The sequence below is a fragment of the Trichechus manatus genome, unplaced genomic scaffold (assembly GCF_000243295.1).
Source record: "Trichechus manatus latirostris isolate Lorelei unplaced genomic scaffold, TriManLat1.0 scaffold00062, whole genome shotgun sequence".
Taxonomy (NCBI): domain Eukaryota; kingdom Metazoa; phylum Chordata; class Mammalia; order Sirenia; family Trichechidae; genus Trichechus; species Trichechus manatus.
The window spans coordinates 10,740,952-10,754,637 of NW_004443998.1; the positions used below are offsets into that span (position 1 = coordinate 10,740,952).

At 44.7% G+C, this 13,686-nt stretch overlaps 1 protein-coding gene across 7 annotated transcripts in view; it reads right to left on the reverse strand.

Annotated features, from left to right (window-relative positions):
- HPS3 (HPS3 biogenesis of lysosomal organelles complex 2 subunit 1) overlaps window positions 1-11,913 on the reverse strand; it is a 49,633-nt gene extending 37,720 nt beyond the window's left edge. For 4 of the 7 annotated variants that reach the window (XR_002824552.1, XR_002824551.1, XR_002824553.1 and 1 more), the window contains exons 1-4: window positions 11,636-11,912; window positions 5,767-6,261; window positions 4,940-5,111; window positions 4,754-4,839 (exon numbers count right to left, since the gene is read on the reverse strand). Coding sequence is in view for 4 of the 7 variants with exons in the window: in XM_023733910.1 (XP_023589678.1) it covers window positions 4,754-4,839; window positions 4,940-5,111; window positions 5,767-6,261; window positions 11,636-11,852 (970 nt within the window). In the remaining 3 variants the exon portion in view is untranslated. Of the gene's footprint in view, window positions 1-4,753; window positions 4,840-4,939; window positions 5,112-5,766; window positions 6,262-11,635 lie in introns of all 7 variants that reach the window. The other 3 variants (XM_023733911.1, XM_004379200.3, XM_023733912.1) reach the window with 2 other exon arrangements.
- Between the last annotated feature and the right edge of the window lie 1,773 nt (window positions 11,914-13,686).

Genomic DNA, 13,686 nt, shown 5'->3' on the forward strand with positions numbered 1-13,686 from the left:
CACTCTCCACCATTCCTCACTCTCCACCATTCCTCACTCTCCACCATTCCTCACTCTCCACCATTCCTCACTCTCCACCATTCCTCACTCTCCACAATTCCTCAATCTCCACAACTGACCAGCAGAAATGTGTCCATTTTTTTCTCCCTCCTCTCTCCTACACACATGTGCTTTAGCCCAACAGAAATCTCACTCATCTCCAAACACACGGTGATTTACACCTCATCACATATGTGGGTTCCTCTAATCAATATCAAAATCTCCACCTTCTAAAAATTCTAATCCATTAGGGCCAGCTCAAAAAAATGCACTACCCATCCATTCATCCATCTATTCAGTAAATATTCAGATACCTACCAAGTGCCCGTTCTAGGCTCTGGGGCTACATCAGCACACAAGACAAGGTAACTGCTTTCACCGTATTTTCATTCTAGTTACAGGGTTGGTAGGAAATACACAAGTAAACAAACTCCCAGAGCGTGCAGAAGAGGGCATTTTAAATGCAGAGGTCAGGGAAATCCTCTGTGGTGAGATTACAGCTGAGCTGTGAACTGAATGACTAGAAGACACCAGCCGCGAACAATCTGAGGGAAGTACATGCCAAGTACAGGAACAGCAAACCCACCTGCCGCCCCACGGCAGAAAGATGTGGCAGCTTGGCCTGCTTCTGAAAAGATTTACAGCCTTGGAAACCCTATGGGGCAGTTCTACTCTGCCCTATAGGGTCGCTCTGAGTCGGAATCCACTCGACAGCGATGGTTTATTTTTTTGGTTAGACAAGAGTGTACTTGGCGTATCTGAGGAACAGAGAAAGGCCGCTATGGGTGGAAGATGGCTAGGGTCATGCAGACTGTGGGGAAGATTTGGGATTTTATTCCAAGTGCTATGGAAAGCCAATGGAGGGCTTTAAGCACCAGTCTATGACTTGGAAGGAACACTGGCTGCTGAACAGAGAATGAATTATAGAGAGCAATGGTAGAAGCAGGAAGTTCCCTCATCCTTGCATTGACCTCTCCTGGGAGATGCCACTGCTTCCTCTGTGGGACACAGGCTCCTTGGTGAGGGCAGCCCTCCCTGTGAGGGGGCACCCTCTCCTTACAGAGCTCTCTACTCTCAGAGCACATGGTGCCGTTTGCAATAAGTTGGTCCCCCTTAGACATAAGCAGGGTTAGGAGCCATCACAGTTTCTAGAGAGAACACCATTCCTTCCTTTTCTACCGATGGTAACTGTTGGTGACAATCTGAGCTTCACACCCTCCTTGAGAAAGAAATCATTTGGCTACTTCCCCAACTCGTTCATTCCAGGGAACTCCCTCTCTTTATACGCCAGGCCTTTCCAACCTCCCAGACAACTGCTAGAAAATTCTCCTTCGTGCTGAACCCGAATCTGGTCTCAGGCCTGCCCTGCAGACACAGACAACAAGCCCAACTGCTCTCCCACCCGTCAATCCCTGATTCGTCCAGGCTGAGCAGCAACGGCCCATAGCTGTCCCTATGGCAGCACAGCTCGCATCTTCTTACCATTCTTCACACGTTCCCTGTGGACACTCTCAAATCTACAAAACCAAAAAATCAAAACCCACTGCCATCGAGTCAATTCTGACTCATAGGGACCCTACAGGACGGAGCAGAACTGCCCTGTAGGGTTTCCATGGAGCGGCTGGTGGATTCGTACTGCCGACCTTTTGGTTACCAGCTGAGCCCTTAACCACTGCTCTACCAGGGTTCCCAAATCTGCAAAGATCCCAAAATCGTGACAACCAGAACAGACCAGCACCAAATTGGAGCGAGCTCACCAGCTTTGATTACATTATTAAGCTATCACTAATGGAGCCGGAAACCGAATAGCTTTCTTGGCAACAACTTCCACTGAGTTGACCGGCAGCTAAAATGCCTGAGGTTTTTCAATGGAAGTCACTGTTAACTGTGTCTCACTGACCTTGTATCGCATTAAAGGTTTCTCAAACTGCAGCTATTTTCACACACCTTCATAATTTTTTTCAATATCCATGCACTACCTTTATTATTAATTGCTCAATTTTTTCCTTAAATCAATATTTTTAATTTAAATACTTTCATTTGTGTTCCAATCATGAATGGAAAACCAGGCACTTGCTATAAACAGAAGACAAGCATACAAATAAATCCAATAAAAAAGTAAAGAATCATGTAAGTTTTAGTAAGCTATGTTGCCAGTTGTCTTGGTTATCTAGTGGTGCTATAACAGAAATACCACAAGTGGATGGCTTTAACAAAGAGAAACTTATTTTCTCACAGTCTAGTAGGTTAGAAGTCCAAATTCAGGGTGTCAGCTCCAGGTGAAGGCTTTCTCTCTCTGTCAGCTCTGGAGGAAGGTCCATGTCATCAATCTTCCCCCGGAGTAGGAGCTTCCCTGTGCAGGGAACCCTGGTCCAAAGGACGCACTATGCTCCCAGTGCTTCTTTCTTGGTGGTATGAGGTCCCCCTGTCTCTCTGCTTACTTCTCTTGTTGGTCTCTTGTAAGATAAAAGGTGATGCAGGCCACACCCCAGGGAAACTCCTTTTACACTGGATCAGGGATGTTACATCCCACCCTAATCCTCTTTAACATAACCTAATCTTGCCTCATTAGCCACAGGCAGAGATTAGGATTTACAACACACAGGAAAATTACATCAATCACAAAATGGAGGGCAACCACACAATACTGGGAATCACGGCCTAACCAAGGTGACACATATTTTGGGGGTCACGATTCAATACATGACATCAGCCAACACTTTAAACCTGCAGCCTACTCTCCTTCGTGCTGAATCTGGTCTCAGGGCTGCTCTGCAGACACAGACAACAAGCCCAACTGCTCTCCCACCCATCAATCCCTGATTCGTCCAGGCTGAGCAGCAACGGCCCGTAGCTGTTCCTACGGCAGCACAGCTCGCATCTTCTTACCATTCTCCACACGTTCCCTGTGGACACTCTCAAATCTACAAAACCAAAAAATCAAAATCCATTGCCAACCAAAAACAAGGAAGAGTATTTAACTATTAAACAGGTGTTAAAAAAGAAAGGGGGGGGGTATTACAGACTATCTAGCATCAAGGTGAGACTTCCAGGTATAATCAGAAAGAATAAAGAATATTCACAGGCTTTACAATTACCTCCATTACATTTAATCCTGAGTCTTGGCCCATTATTATAGGCTGACTCCATCTTTTGGGATTCTGATTCAACAATCTTGTGTATTAACTATCCCTTCCAGCTACTATCATCTCTTGGTGGACTACCCGAATCACCTCCTAATGGTCTCTCTATTCGCTCCAGACCCCTTCTTTGCACAGCAACTAAAGCAATTTTTTTCTAAAGGCAAACTGGGCCACGTCATGGCCCTCTCAATTGCCAAAACCCAACATACACATAAGCTCACGTCTATCCCTTTCCCCAAACACAGAAACCCAACAGCACTACTTCCTTCCTCCAACACACACACACACACACCAAAAAAAAAAAAAAAAAATCATGTCACCCCTCACCTTCTCCCACACACACACACACACACACCCCTCAAAACCCCTCAGTGGCCTCCCACTGCTCTTCAGCTAAAGAGCTACATAGCTCTAACATGGCAATGAGCCCTGTCTGGTCTCCAGCTTTGACCCTCGCCTGTCTCCCTTGCTGCGCTCTGCTCAGTCTTGCTTCTCTCAGTTCCTTATACAGAATGTTCTCCTTCTACCGCAGAGCCTATGGTGCTTCCTCTGTCTAGAAGGCTCTCTTCATCTCCCTGCACCAGCCCCCACCTCTGATTAGCCATGATTCAGACCCACTTCCTCAAGAATCCTTCCCTGACTCCAAGGTGAAGTCAGGATCTTTCGTGAGTGGCTCTCACAGAGCAATTTCTTTCCCTCACAGCACGTGTGTGTGTGTGTGTGTGTGTGTGTGTCTGTGTGTGTCTGTGTCTGTGTCTGTGTGTCTGTGTGTAATTGTATTCTCCTTTGCAGAGTTATCCGATTAAGGTCTTCCTCCTCCACTAGACAACAAGCTCCAGGAGAGCAAGCACTCTGCCTACTTTTGCTCATTATTAGTTCCCTGGTATTCAGCATAATACTCAACATCGTAGGTACTGAATAAATGTCTACGAAAAGAAAGAAAATAAATAAATGGTCACAAACACGTTTAATCAGAATGATATTTCTATTTTTCTCCAGGCAACCTATAAAGATGTTAAGCAGGGAAGGACTAAGTACAGAGCCCACTGGTGATTTTCAAGCCTGGCTGCTCATTGGACTCCAGTTGAGCTTTAAAAAAATACTGATGCCCAGCCCCCGTCACTGACCAGTTAAGTCAGAATCTCCAGCATGTAGACACTGGGCATCAGTATTTTTTAAAGTGCCCAGGTAGGCCCAATGTGCTGCAGGGTTGAGTACCACTGCTTTAAATAAATTTGCATTCAGTCCACCTTTTTACACCTTGCTCAGAAGATCATCACAAGAAGCTCTGCAAAATACCCGACTGGAACTCAGATAAACCACAGCTCTGATTTCCGTTTTTGAGCCTAATGACTCTTTCGAAAGGGAAATGGGCTTTGTCTGTCCTACGTCCTCCACAGCCTCTCCTTGTAGACATGATTTCCCCTTCCAGTGCTCACACGCATCTGCTGAGGAACGTGTCCAAAGCCACAGGAGACTCAGTGGAAGAACCAAACCCACTGCCCATACTGGTCTCCACTCGCAGCCCGGAGCCTCTCCACCTCGCTGCACTGTGGCACCGTCCTACTTACCTGTGTGGTAAATGGGGAGCAGCTGAAGTGAATGCAACTTGATGTCATCAGGCAACACATAGGACGAAATATCAGGAGCAAAGCGTCTGTGGGTTACAAAGGGGGTGGGGGGGGAGATCTAATTTCCATGTACTTTAACCAGGTAAATGCATGTTAAATGCTGGTGGATAAAAAGCTTTCAAATACCTGTAGAGCAGGTGCTGAACATGGAAATATTTTATTTTTTCATCAGTTAATCCCGTTGACTCCAATGTAACAGATACTCCAGACTGTTTGCTTTTTTCACCAAGAAGTTCCATGGGCTTTTGGCACATAACAAAATCATCTGACTCGAGGTGGGACGTTTCATTACTGATGCCTTCAAAAATAAAATTTAACAACTTCAAGTACTACTATCTGCTTGAGTGAAAATCAGGAGTCACCACAACCTCCATCAATTAAACAGACATAAAAAACCAGCGCCATCAAGTTGATGCCGACTCAAAGCGACCCCATAAGGTTTCCAAGGCTGTAAATCTGTACCTGAGCAGGCTGCCACATCTTTCTCCCACGGAGCCACTGGTAGTTTCGAACTGCCGACCTTTCAGTTAGCAGTCGATTGCTTTAGCCACTGTGCCACCAGGGCTCCATAAATAGACATACAGACATCTTATTTATACACATATCTTCTACATTTACAAGGCACCTCAGTTTTGAAAAATCTTAATAACCACTGATCCCTCGCAACCGATCAGTCAAGTACAATAGATTAGGCATTATCATCCCCATTATACAGATGAGGAAAATGAAGCTCAGGGGTGCAGTTAATTGTCAAATACATGCAGAAATACATTTACATCCCACAGAATAAGATCTGTGCAGCCAGTCAATAAACCCAAATCCTCTGTTATAGTAATCAATAAACCTATAATGTGGCTTAGCACCATGCATTCAGACACAGCCCTTCAAAGACTGTTGGAGGTGAGGGTTTTCTCTACGCGTAAACAAGAAAGCAAGTTAAATTCATCATTTACCTTCTTCTGCCGGTTTCATTGGACTGTTAGTCTTATGTGGATGGTGGTTCACACTCCCTCTATTTTTAGGGTCCGACTCCAGTTTTAGGACTAAGACTTCCAAATCTGACATAACAGCGACATATCCAGTACAAAAAGAAATTTCTGTCGGAGTGATATTATCTATGTGTATAATTAACGAACGTTCAAAGTCCAATATTGAGAATTCCTCATTAATGATCTGATACGTCAAACTAAATAAGACTAACTTATTTGTGCAGCCAACAAGAAGGTCTCCTTTCACGGGGCAACAGGAAATGCACAGGGGGGGTTCAGAAAGGGGCATTTCGATGATGGACATCTGGTCTCTGAAGGTTTCACTGAAGGGGGCCTCCACATTGTGCCCAATCATTCGGATACACACACGAGAGTTTTCAGTCCTTTTGCTTCTCCAGTTCACATAAGCACGAAGGAACGTAGCTTTGTTTTTCTCTTCAATTGCCACCAAATAGTCTCCTGCAGAAGGGGTAAGATTGCCGTTAGAATTTCTAAGTTGAAATATAACCACTACTTTGCTGCCAGAAAGGAACTATTAATGAACCCTAGCTATGAATGGTCGAATTAAAGATGAAATAAAACAAAACTTGAAATAACAAGATCTGAGGTGTTAGTATTTTTAACTGACATTAGACTTTCCAGTTCTGAAATACAATATATCCCCATTTTAGCGTCTTAAGATAACCTTACTCATTAGCCTATATAGAAATTTTACGTTTTACTCATTAAATTAGCTCTCAGCATTTCCTGTAGTTCTGAATCTACAGCTCTCCAACATAATGAGTTCAGTAGTATTTAAAAAAAAAAAAAATCGATTCACTCACAGGGACCCCATGGATGTCAGAGTAGAACTGTGCCCAATAGGGTTTTCAGTGGCTGATTTTTCAGAAGTAGATTGCCAGGCCTTTCTTTCAAGGCACCTCTGGGGAGAATCAAACCTCCAACCTTCTGCTTAGCAGCAGATCATGTTAACTGTTTGCACCACCCCAGGGACTCCTCAGTAGTATTAGTACTCAGTATAAACCCTTTGCCATCGAGTTGATTCTGACTCATAGCAACCCTACAGGACAGAGTAGAACTGCCCCATAGGGTTTCCTAGGCTGTAATGTTTGCAGAAGCAGACTGCCACATCTTTCCCCCATGGAGTGGCTGTGGTTTGAACCACCAGCCTTTCAGTTAGCACCCGAGTGCTTTAACCACTGCACCTCCAGGGCTTCTTTAAAATTACTGAAAACCAAAAAACCAAACCCACTGCCTCTGAGTCAAGTCTGACTCGCAGCAACCCTATAGGATAGCCTAGAACTGCCCCATAGGGTTTCCTAGGAGTGGCTGCTGGATTCGAACTGCCGACCTTTTGGTTAGTAGCCATGCTCTTATTAAGCACTGTGCCACCAGAGCTCCGTGACTTAACTATAATCAGGTATAAATTAAGGAACTCTATGTCAGCAGAACCTACAACCTACACTTCAACTCCTTTCCTTCCCACAGAAGTCACATCTTCATGTCAACTCTGAGAAATGGCATAAAGCTGTACATATTAAAGAACACTGAAATCCAAGTTAATTTCTCCTTAATTGTTGATTATATTAGATTACACGTATTTGCTGTGAGAGGTCAAAGTGATAAAGAGATGCATAAAGACTAGTGATCTTCCCCATGCCCCTGCGGTCCCACGCCTGAGGAACCAACGTGAACACACACACCTGGTTCTGCCCTTATGCACCTCGCTATGCTCATAGAAACACAGATGTAAAGGGGTGTTTTGTTTACCTTTCCTGCTTGTTTACTAAAATGGAATCGCACTAAATCTATGTCTGCAACTTTTAAAAATTATCAATAAATCTTTCCATCCATGTCAATACGTAGATGTCTAATATCCTTTCGATATCTACACCCAAAAAAAAAAACCCATTGCCATTGAGTCAATTCCAACTCAAAGCAAGCCTACAGGACAGAGTAGAATTGCCCCCATATGGTTTCCTATATACACAAGTGCCATAATCCATTCAACAGTTCCTCCACTGATGTACATTCAGGTTATTTCCAGGGTTTTCCCACTCTCTTTCATGTTGTAACAAACATGCCTATACCTATATACTTATTTGCTGGAAGGGCTGTTTCAGTGGCATAGATTCCCAAAAATGGGAATGCTGGGGCAAAGGCAGGCACATCTTCAATTTTAAGAGAGACTGCCAGATTGCTAATGCTAATTAGGTACTAGAAATTCATGCCACCCCCATCATATGAACACACCTCTTTCCCCACATTCTCACCAGCACTGATTCTGTGTAATGGAGGAAAATGGGACTTTCATGGTTATTACCATTTATATGGCCCAGACTATGTATACAGCTGACCATCTTTTTCTATGATTATCAGCATGTAGTTCTGCTTCTACAAGTTGTCCATTTTCTATTAGATTGTTCAATTTGGATTTCTTATCCATGAATAGCTCTCTGTATAAAAGGGACATTAACCCTTTGTTGGAGCGCTGGTAGCACAGTGGTTAAGAGCTCAGCTGCCAACAAAAAGGTCAGCAGTTCGAATCCACCAGCCACTCTTTGGAAACCCTATGGGGCAGTTCTGCTCTGTCTTATAGGGTTACTATGAGTAGGAACTGACTGGACAGCAACGGGTTTAACCCTTTGTGGGTTGTGTGTAGCAAACAGTTTTTCACAGTCTACTGTTTGATTTTGCTTATGGCATCTTTTACCATAAAATTTTTATGTAGTCAGGTAATGCATCTTAGCTTCCAAGTTTCTTATCTTGCTTAAATGGTCTCCCCTGTCCTCTAATTTACAAAAAAATATTCTTCTATTTCAGTGGTGGGGGGGGTTGATTTAGATTTTTAGAACAGGAGGAAGAGGTAGGTAAGTTAGGGATCTAACGTTAGTTCTTGAGAAAAGTAGCACTTATTACATTAACACCATTAAGTAAACCAGCCCATTCCCACTGAATTGGAATTGAAATGCTGCTGTTAATGTACCGACTTCCTATATACACATCCGGCAAGCAAGCACGGAAAAGATGAACGGGAAAGGGAAATGCATTTTGGGAATGACGGTCAAATTTGACATTTTCAGAACTATTTTAAAATCTTCCACAAATGAGGTTAAGTTTCGTTACTTTTTAAAGGATTCGTATTTTGTTTGTTTTGGAGAAGATAAGAATTAATGTATGAAAAATACAGAATATAAAAGCATCTGCTCAAAAGAAAAAAGAAATAATGTTGGCATAGCTTCCAGCATCAAAGCAACCTGCAAGTCACCGCAGCACACAAACTGACAGACAGGCCGTAGATATTTGGTACAGATATAAATGTGTGTGTGACTATGTGTATATCCTATCGGTTCTATTTCTCTGGAGACCCCTGACTGATATATATCCCAAAATATTATAAAAAGAGAAAAATATTCTGCTAATTAGAGATTAAAAAATTGAAAATATTTTCTGCTTGGGTAAGAGACCAGCAAACATTTACAGTAAATATAAATGGCTGACATAAGATTCTTTCTCGTTTTGACAGGTAAGGATTGCCACAGAGGACAAAGGCACTGAGTGCTTAGAGTGGCAACTCCCACGTCCCAGTTACTGTGAGTGGGGGGAAGGCAGCAAAGGGGGAAAGTTGAGAAGTGAAAGACAAGTTACCTGGACTTCAGCATAGCCCCAAGTCAGCCCTATTTATTTTCAGTCATGCATGGATAAACAGAAGCTGTACCTAGGGGTTGTAGACCAAGTCACAGACTGAAAGTTACCCTTGAGCTACATGACCCACACTAATGCCATCCCACATGACTCCTGAACTTCTTTTAAGGCAGCCAACTAGATTATAAAAACATCTTTCTTCTTCAAGGCTTCATTAACGATGTTACCACGTTACTCATGACTTCCTGCAGCTGCTGTGGCTCTAGTTGGTGGGTGGTTCTCAGTCCTGGCTGAACACTAGACTCACGCCAATGCTGGGCCCAATAAGCAACTGAACTGTTCATATTTTCTAAAGATCCCCAGGCAGTGCAATCCAAGGGGCCCAGAATCACCACTACCTACAGGCAAGGAAGTGAAAGGTTCACATAACTCCTGTGTTTTCCAATTCTAGTCTACAGCTTTAGAAGAATGGGATAAATCATGTAAACGTAATCAGTCTCTCTCTTTCTCTCTCTTATGCACACACACAAAAGTTGAAAGTGGTGAACCTGTCACTCAATAGAGATCTTAAAAGTGAGAACTCCGGTGCCTAAACTGGAAGGTGGCAGGTAACATTACCAACACTGTAAAAGACATAACCGTTAAGATGTGGATTCATAAAAATACCAAAATCAGGATCATTTCATGATAGTCACAACTCAAATACAGGTCCGAGAATCATACTGCTGAAAGGGAATTTAGAGATACAAGAAGTGATTTTTAAATAGGCCTGGACCAGTGCAGGCCTCCCTTGGATGTTTTCAGCAGTCAAAATAGAAAAAATAAAAATAAAAACAGCCAAGTAAGTTGCTCATAAAGCTAACGGCATCCAATATTTGCGGCTAAGTGTTTTTCTTTTTATAAATAAGGGTGATAGTAAAAAAAATACATACCTTTACTTGACAAAATGAAGGTCAGATACCATATATGGCAGTCCCAGTTTTTTACTGACCCACAACTTCTCAATGTCTGGGAATCACCGATCTAGTAATTCAACTTTCTTTTTTTTTTTTTAAACAGAAACCAAGCACAAATGTTTCTATAAACTCACACCCAACCAGCTGCAGAGTAAGGACTAGATAAACATCTCCAATCTTCCCAGGTCACCCTCTTTCCTTCCATTAGTACCTCAGCCACCTGCTCTTCCATCCTAAATACTGCACTTCACACCCCTCCTGAAAAGTATGAACCAGACTTTAAGTGTATTAGACACTTAAAGAAATCCTATGATAAATTCGTCTGTAATCTGAAGTAGCACCTATTTTTTAGTGTTGGATTTTTCTAAAATGGGGATACACTCACACTGGACCCCTCAGTATTCCTACACATTTCTGGTAGAAAACAACAGTGGATGACTCCATAGGTCTTTAAAGGGGGGGCAGTCGAAAAGCCGAGTTCCACATATTAAATTTAAAAATCAGCATTCAATGTGAGCTTTCAAAAATCAACAGGAGGTGGATGGAGGTATAGATGAAAAAGGGCTGGCGATAAGTCGGGATAATTGTTGAAGCTGGGAGTACCTGCGAGCTCAGGATAATGTCATCCCTACTTCTGTATGTCTGAAATTTCCCACACTAAAAAAGGAAAGAAAGGAGGAAGGGGAAAGAAAAAATGGTAGAGGAAAGGAATGGGAGAGAAACAGAGGAAGACGTCAAAGGTGAGTACTCAGCCAGGGGTTTTTCCCGAGAGCGAGCGAGATATAAGGCGAGCCCCAGAGGCAATCTCTAAATTACCCCCCCCACACACACACAATTTAAAGATGAATAGACGTTGACAGCGGCCCCCATCAGCAGAAACGCCTTCCCTCCTCCCGGTTGCCTCGGTCAGGCGCCTTTCACATTTGTGGCGCCTCGGGGTTGTCATTCCGCGCCGTGTCTGCAGCCTCCTTGAACTTGCGCCGGGAGCAGTGCCTCCCTCTGCCTGCCCTTCCCCTAATCCATGAAGCAGTCAGCGGCCGGAGCAGCAGGCTCTCTCCTCTGGTTACCTGGACAACTGCACAGCTCAAAGCATCTGAGGAATCAGCCGCCAGCCAAGGCATGGCCATCAGGCACGTCCTGGGAAGCACAAAGTCCCTTCCCCACACTGAGCGGCCATCTAGACGCCAGGACCGCTAGGAAGGAGGCCACAAGTCGGCGCCGCTGCTACTCACCGGCCTCGCTGTAGGCCAGGCGCAGCACCCGGCCCAGCGTGGAGAAGGCGCACCTAGGCTGGCACAGCTCCTGGCCGGACACGGCGAACGCCTCCACCTTGCAGCCCGCCGCCACGAACAGCGCGTCGCGCCCCCCGCCGCAGAACTGCTCGGGCTCCTGCTTGCAGGGCACCACCTGCTGCGACCCGAACGGGTGCAGGTTGTACAGGTGCACCATCCTCCCGCCCGCCTGCAGACCAGCCCGGTAGAGCCAACTACCGCCTACCGGCCCCCGCGGGGCGCCGCCACACCGTACGCGGGCGGCAGAGGCAGAGCCACTTCCGCGAGCGAGCGGGCGACGCCAAGTCACATGAGCGCCAGGGCATGGCCCGCCTGCGGCTCCGGTTTTTAAAGAGCCCGAGCGACGCACGGCGTGGGGCTTCTCCCGGCCCCGCCCGCGCACGCGCCCCCAGGACCTGGACTGCTGCTTGTCAGACCTATTTGCCTCAGCGTGCCTCAGCTCCGCACTCAGCGACTGGCGGACGCAGGAGTTCCTCTTATTCTCAAATGATTAAGAAAAAGAAAAGTTCTCTGTACAGTGCTGGAAAGATTTTTTTTTTTAATTTTGTGATTATTACAAAAAAAATAAAAGACCATGAGCTGGTGCACAGCTTCTTCCGCTGTCAGCCAAGATGGAGTAACATGGAACAGATTTAATTTCCTACCTGAAACAACCAAAATACCAGACACAATAGATAATGGTTTGCAAGACACTGGCCATCAAACAACAGAAGACAGTGTCCCTGAGAGATGGGAAGCAAACGAGATGAGAGCTGAGATGGCCCAGTTTACTGCCTTAAAGGTTCGAAGCCACAGAGTTGAGGAGACAGAGCTGAAAGTCCAGGGAAAACACGGTAGCTAGAATTTGGAGGATAGAGAACCAAAGAGCTGAAAGCTGCACAGTGAGAAATCCAGAGATCTGCAGAGTCCTCCTCAGTATTCAGTAGCGTGCTAATCAACATATGTAGTAGTTGAGGAAATTACCTGAAGCTGGAGAAAGAACCATTGAAAAGCATTAGAGATAATAGAACCTTGTGTTCACTCAGGGTCTGGAAGTGACTGTTCCCACCAGCCAGGCCAGAAAACCTCATAACTCTTGGGGCATCAGGTAGAATATCTTAAGAGAGTTTTGCCTTAGTTATTAGTTGCCACTGAGTTGGCTCCAACTAGTGGCCATCTTGTGTAGTATAACAAAAAGAAACATTCCAAGGTCCTGCACCATCTTCACAATCATTGGTATGTTTGAGTCCATTGTTGCCGCTGTTATGTCAATCCATCTCATTGAGGGTTTCCCTCTTTTTCACTGACCCTCTACTTTACTAAACACAATGTTCTTTTCCAGAAATTCGTTTTTCCTGATGACGTGTTCAAAAATCAGCCGTTGAAAACCCTATGGAGCACAGTTCTACTCTGACACACATGGGGTTGCCATGAGTTGGAATCAACAGCATTTGGTATGTATATCCTAGTAACAATCAAAAACTGAAATTTAAAAATAACATTTAAAAAACAGAACATATGGACAATTTCCCGGGCAATGTGGCACTATAGTCAGAAGCATCACACCGTCCCTCCGCAGCAAAGATCTGAAAAACTAAGTTAAACAGAGTCACATGTCAATCCTGAAACCCTAAGCATCAAATGAAGAGATAAAGAACTCAGCCAAGCACCGAATGGAATAAGAAACTGACCGAGAACAGAGAGCGAGGAGAGATACATGCAGAGGTCCCTTATTAGCTACCACAGCACGGATCCACCATCTTGGACTCCTATCGGAGAGCAGTGAACAGGAGGTACGAGAAAGCAGCTTCACTGAACTTCCAGCAGGAGACAGAACAACCAGTAACCAGCGATATAGGCTTTCCTGCCCCCCACCATTCTTCACCCCCACTTAGCCTCTTCTGCTTCCTGCAGCCACAGTCTCTTGGCCGGGAAGCACCAGCTTCACCCCAGTGTTGCTTGGATTCCACCCGCCCTCACTGGCCAGCTCCCTGAGTACCTGTTGTTGGCTG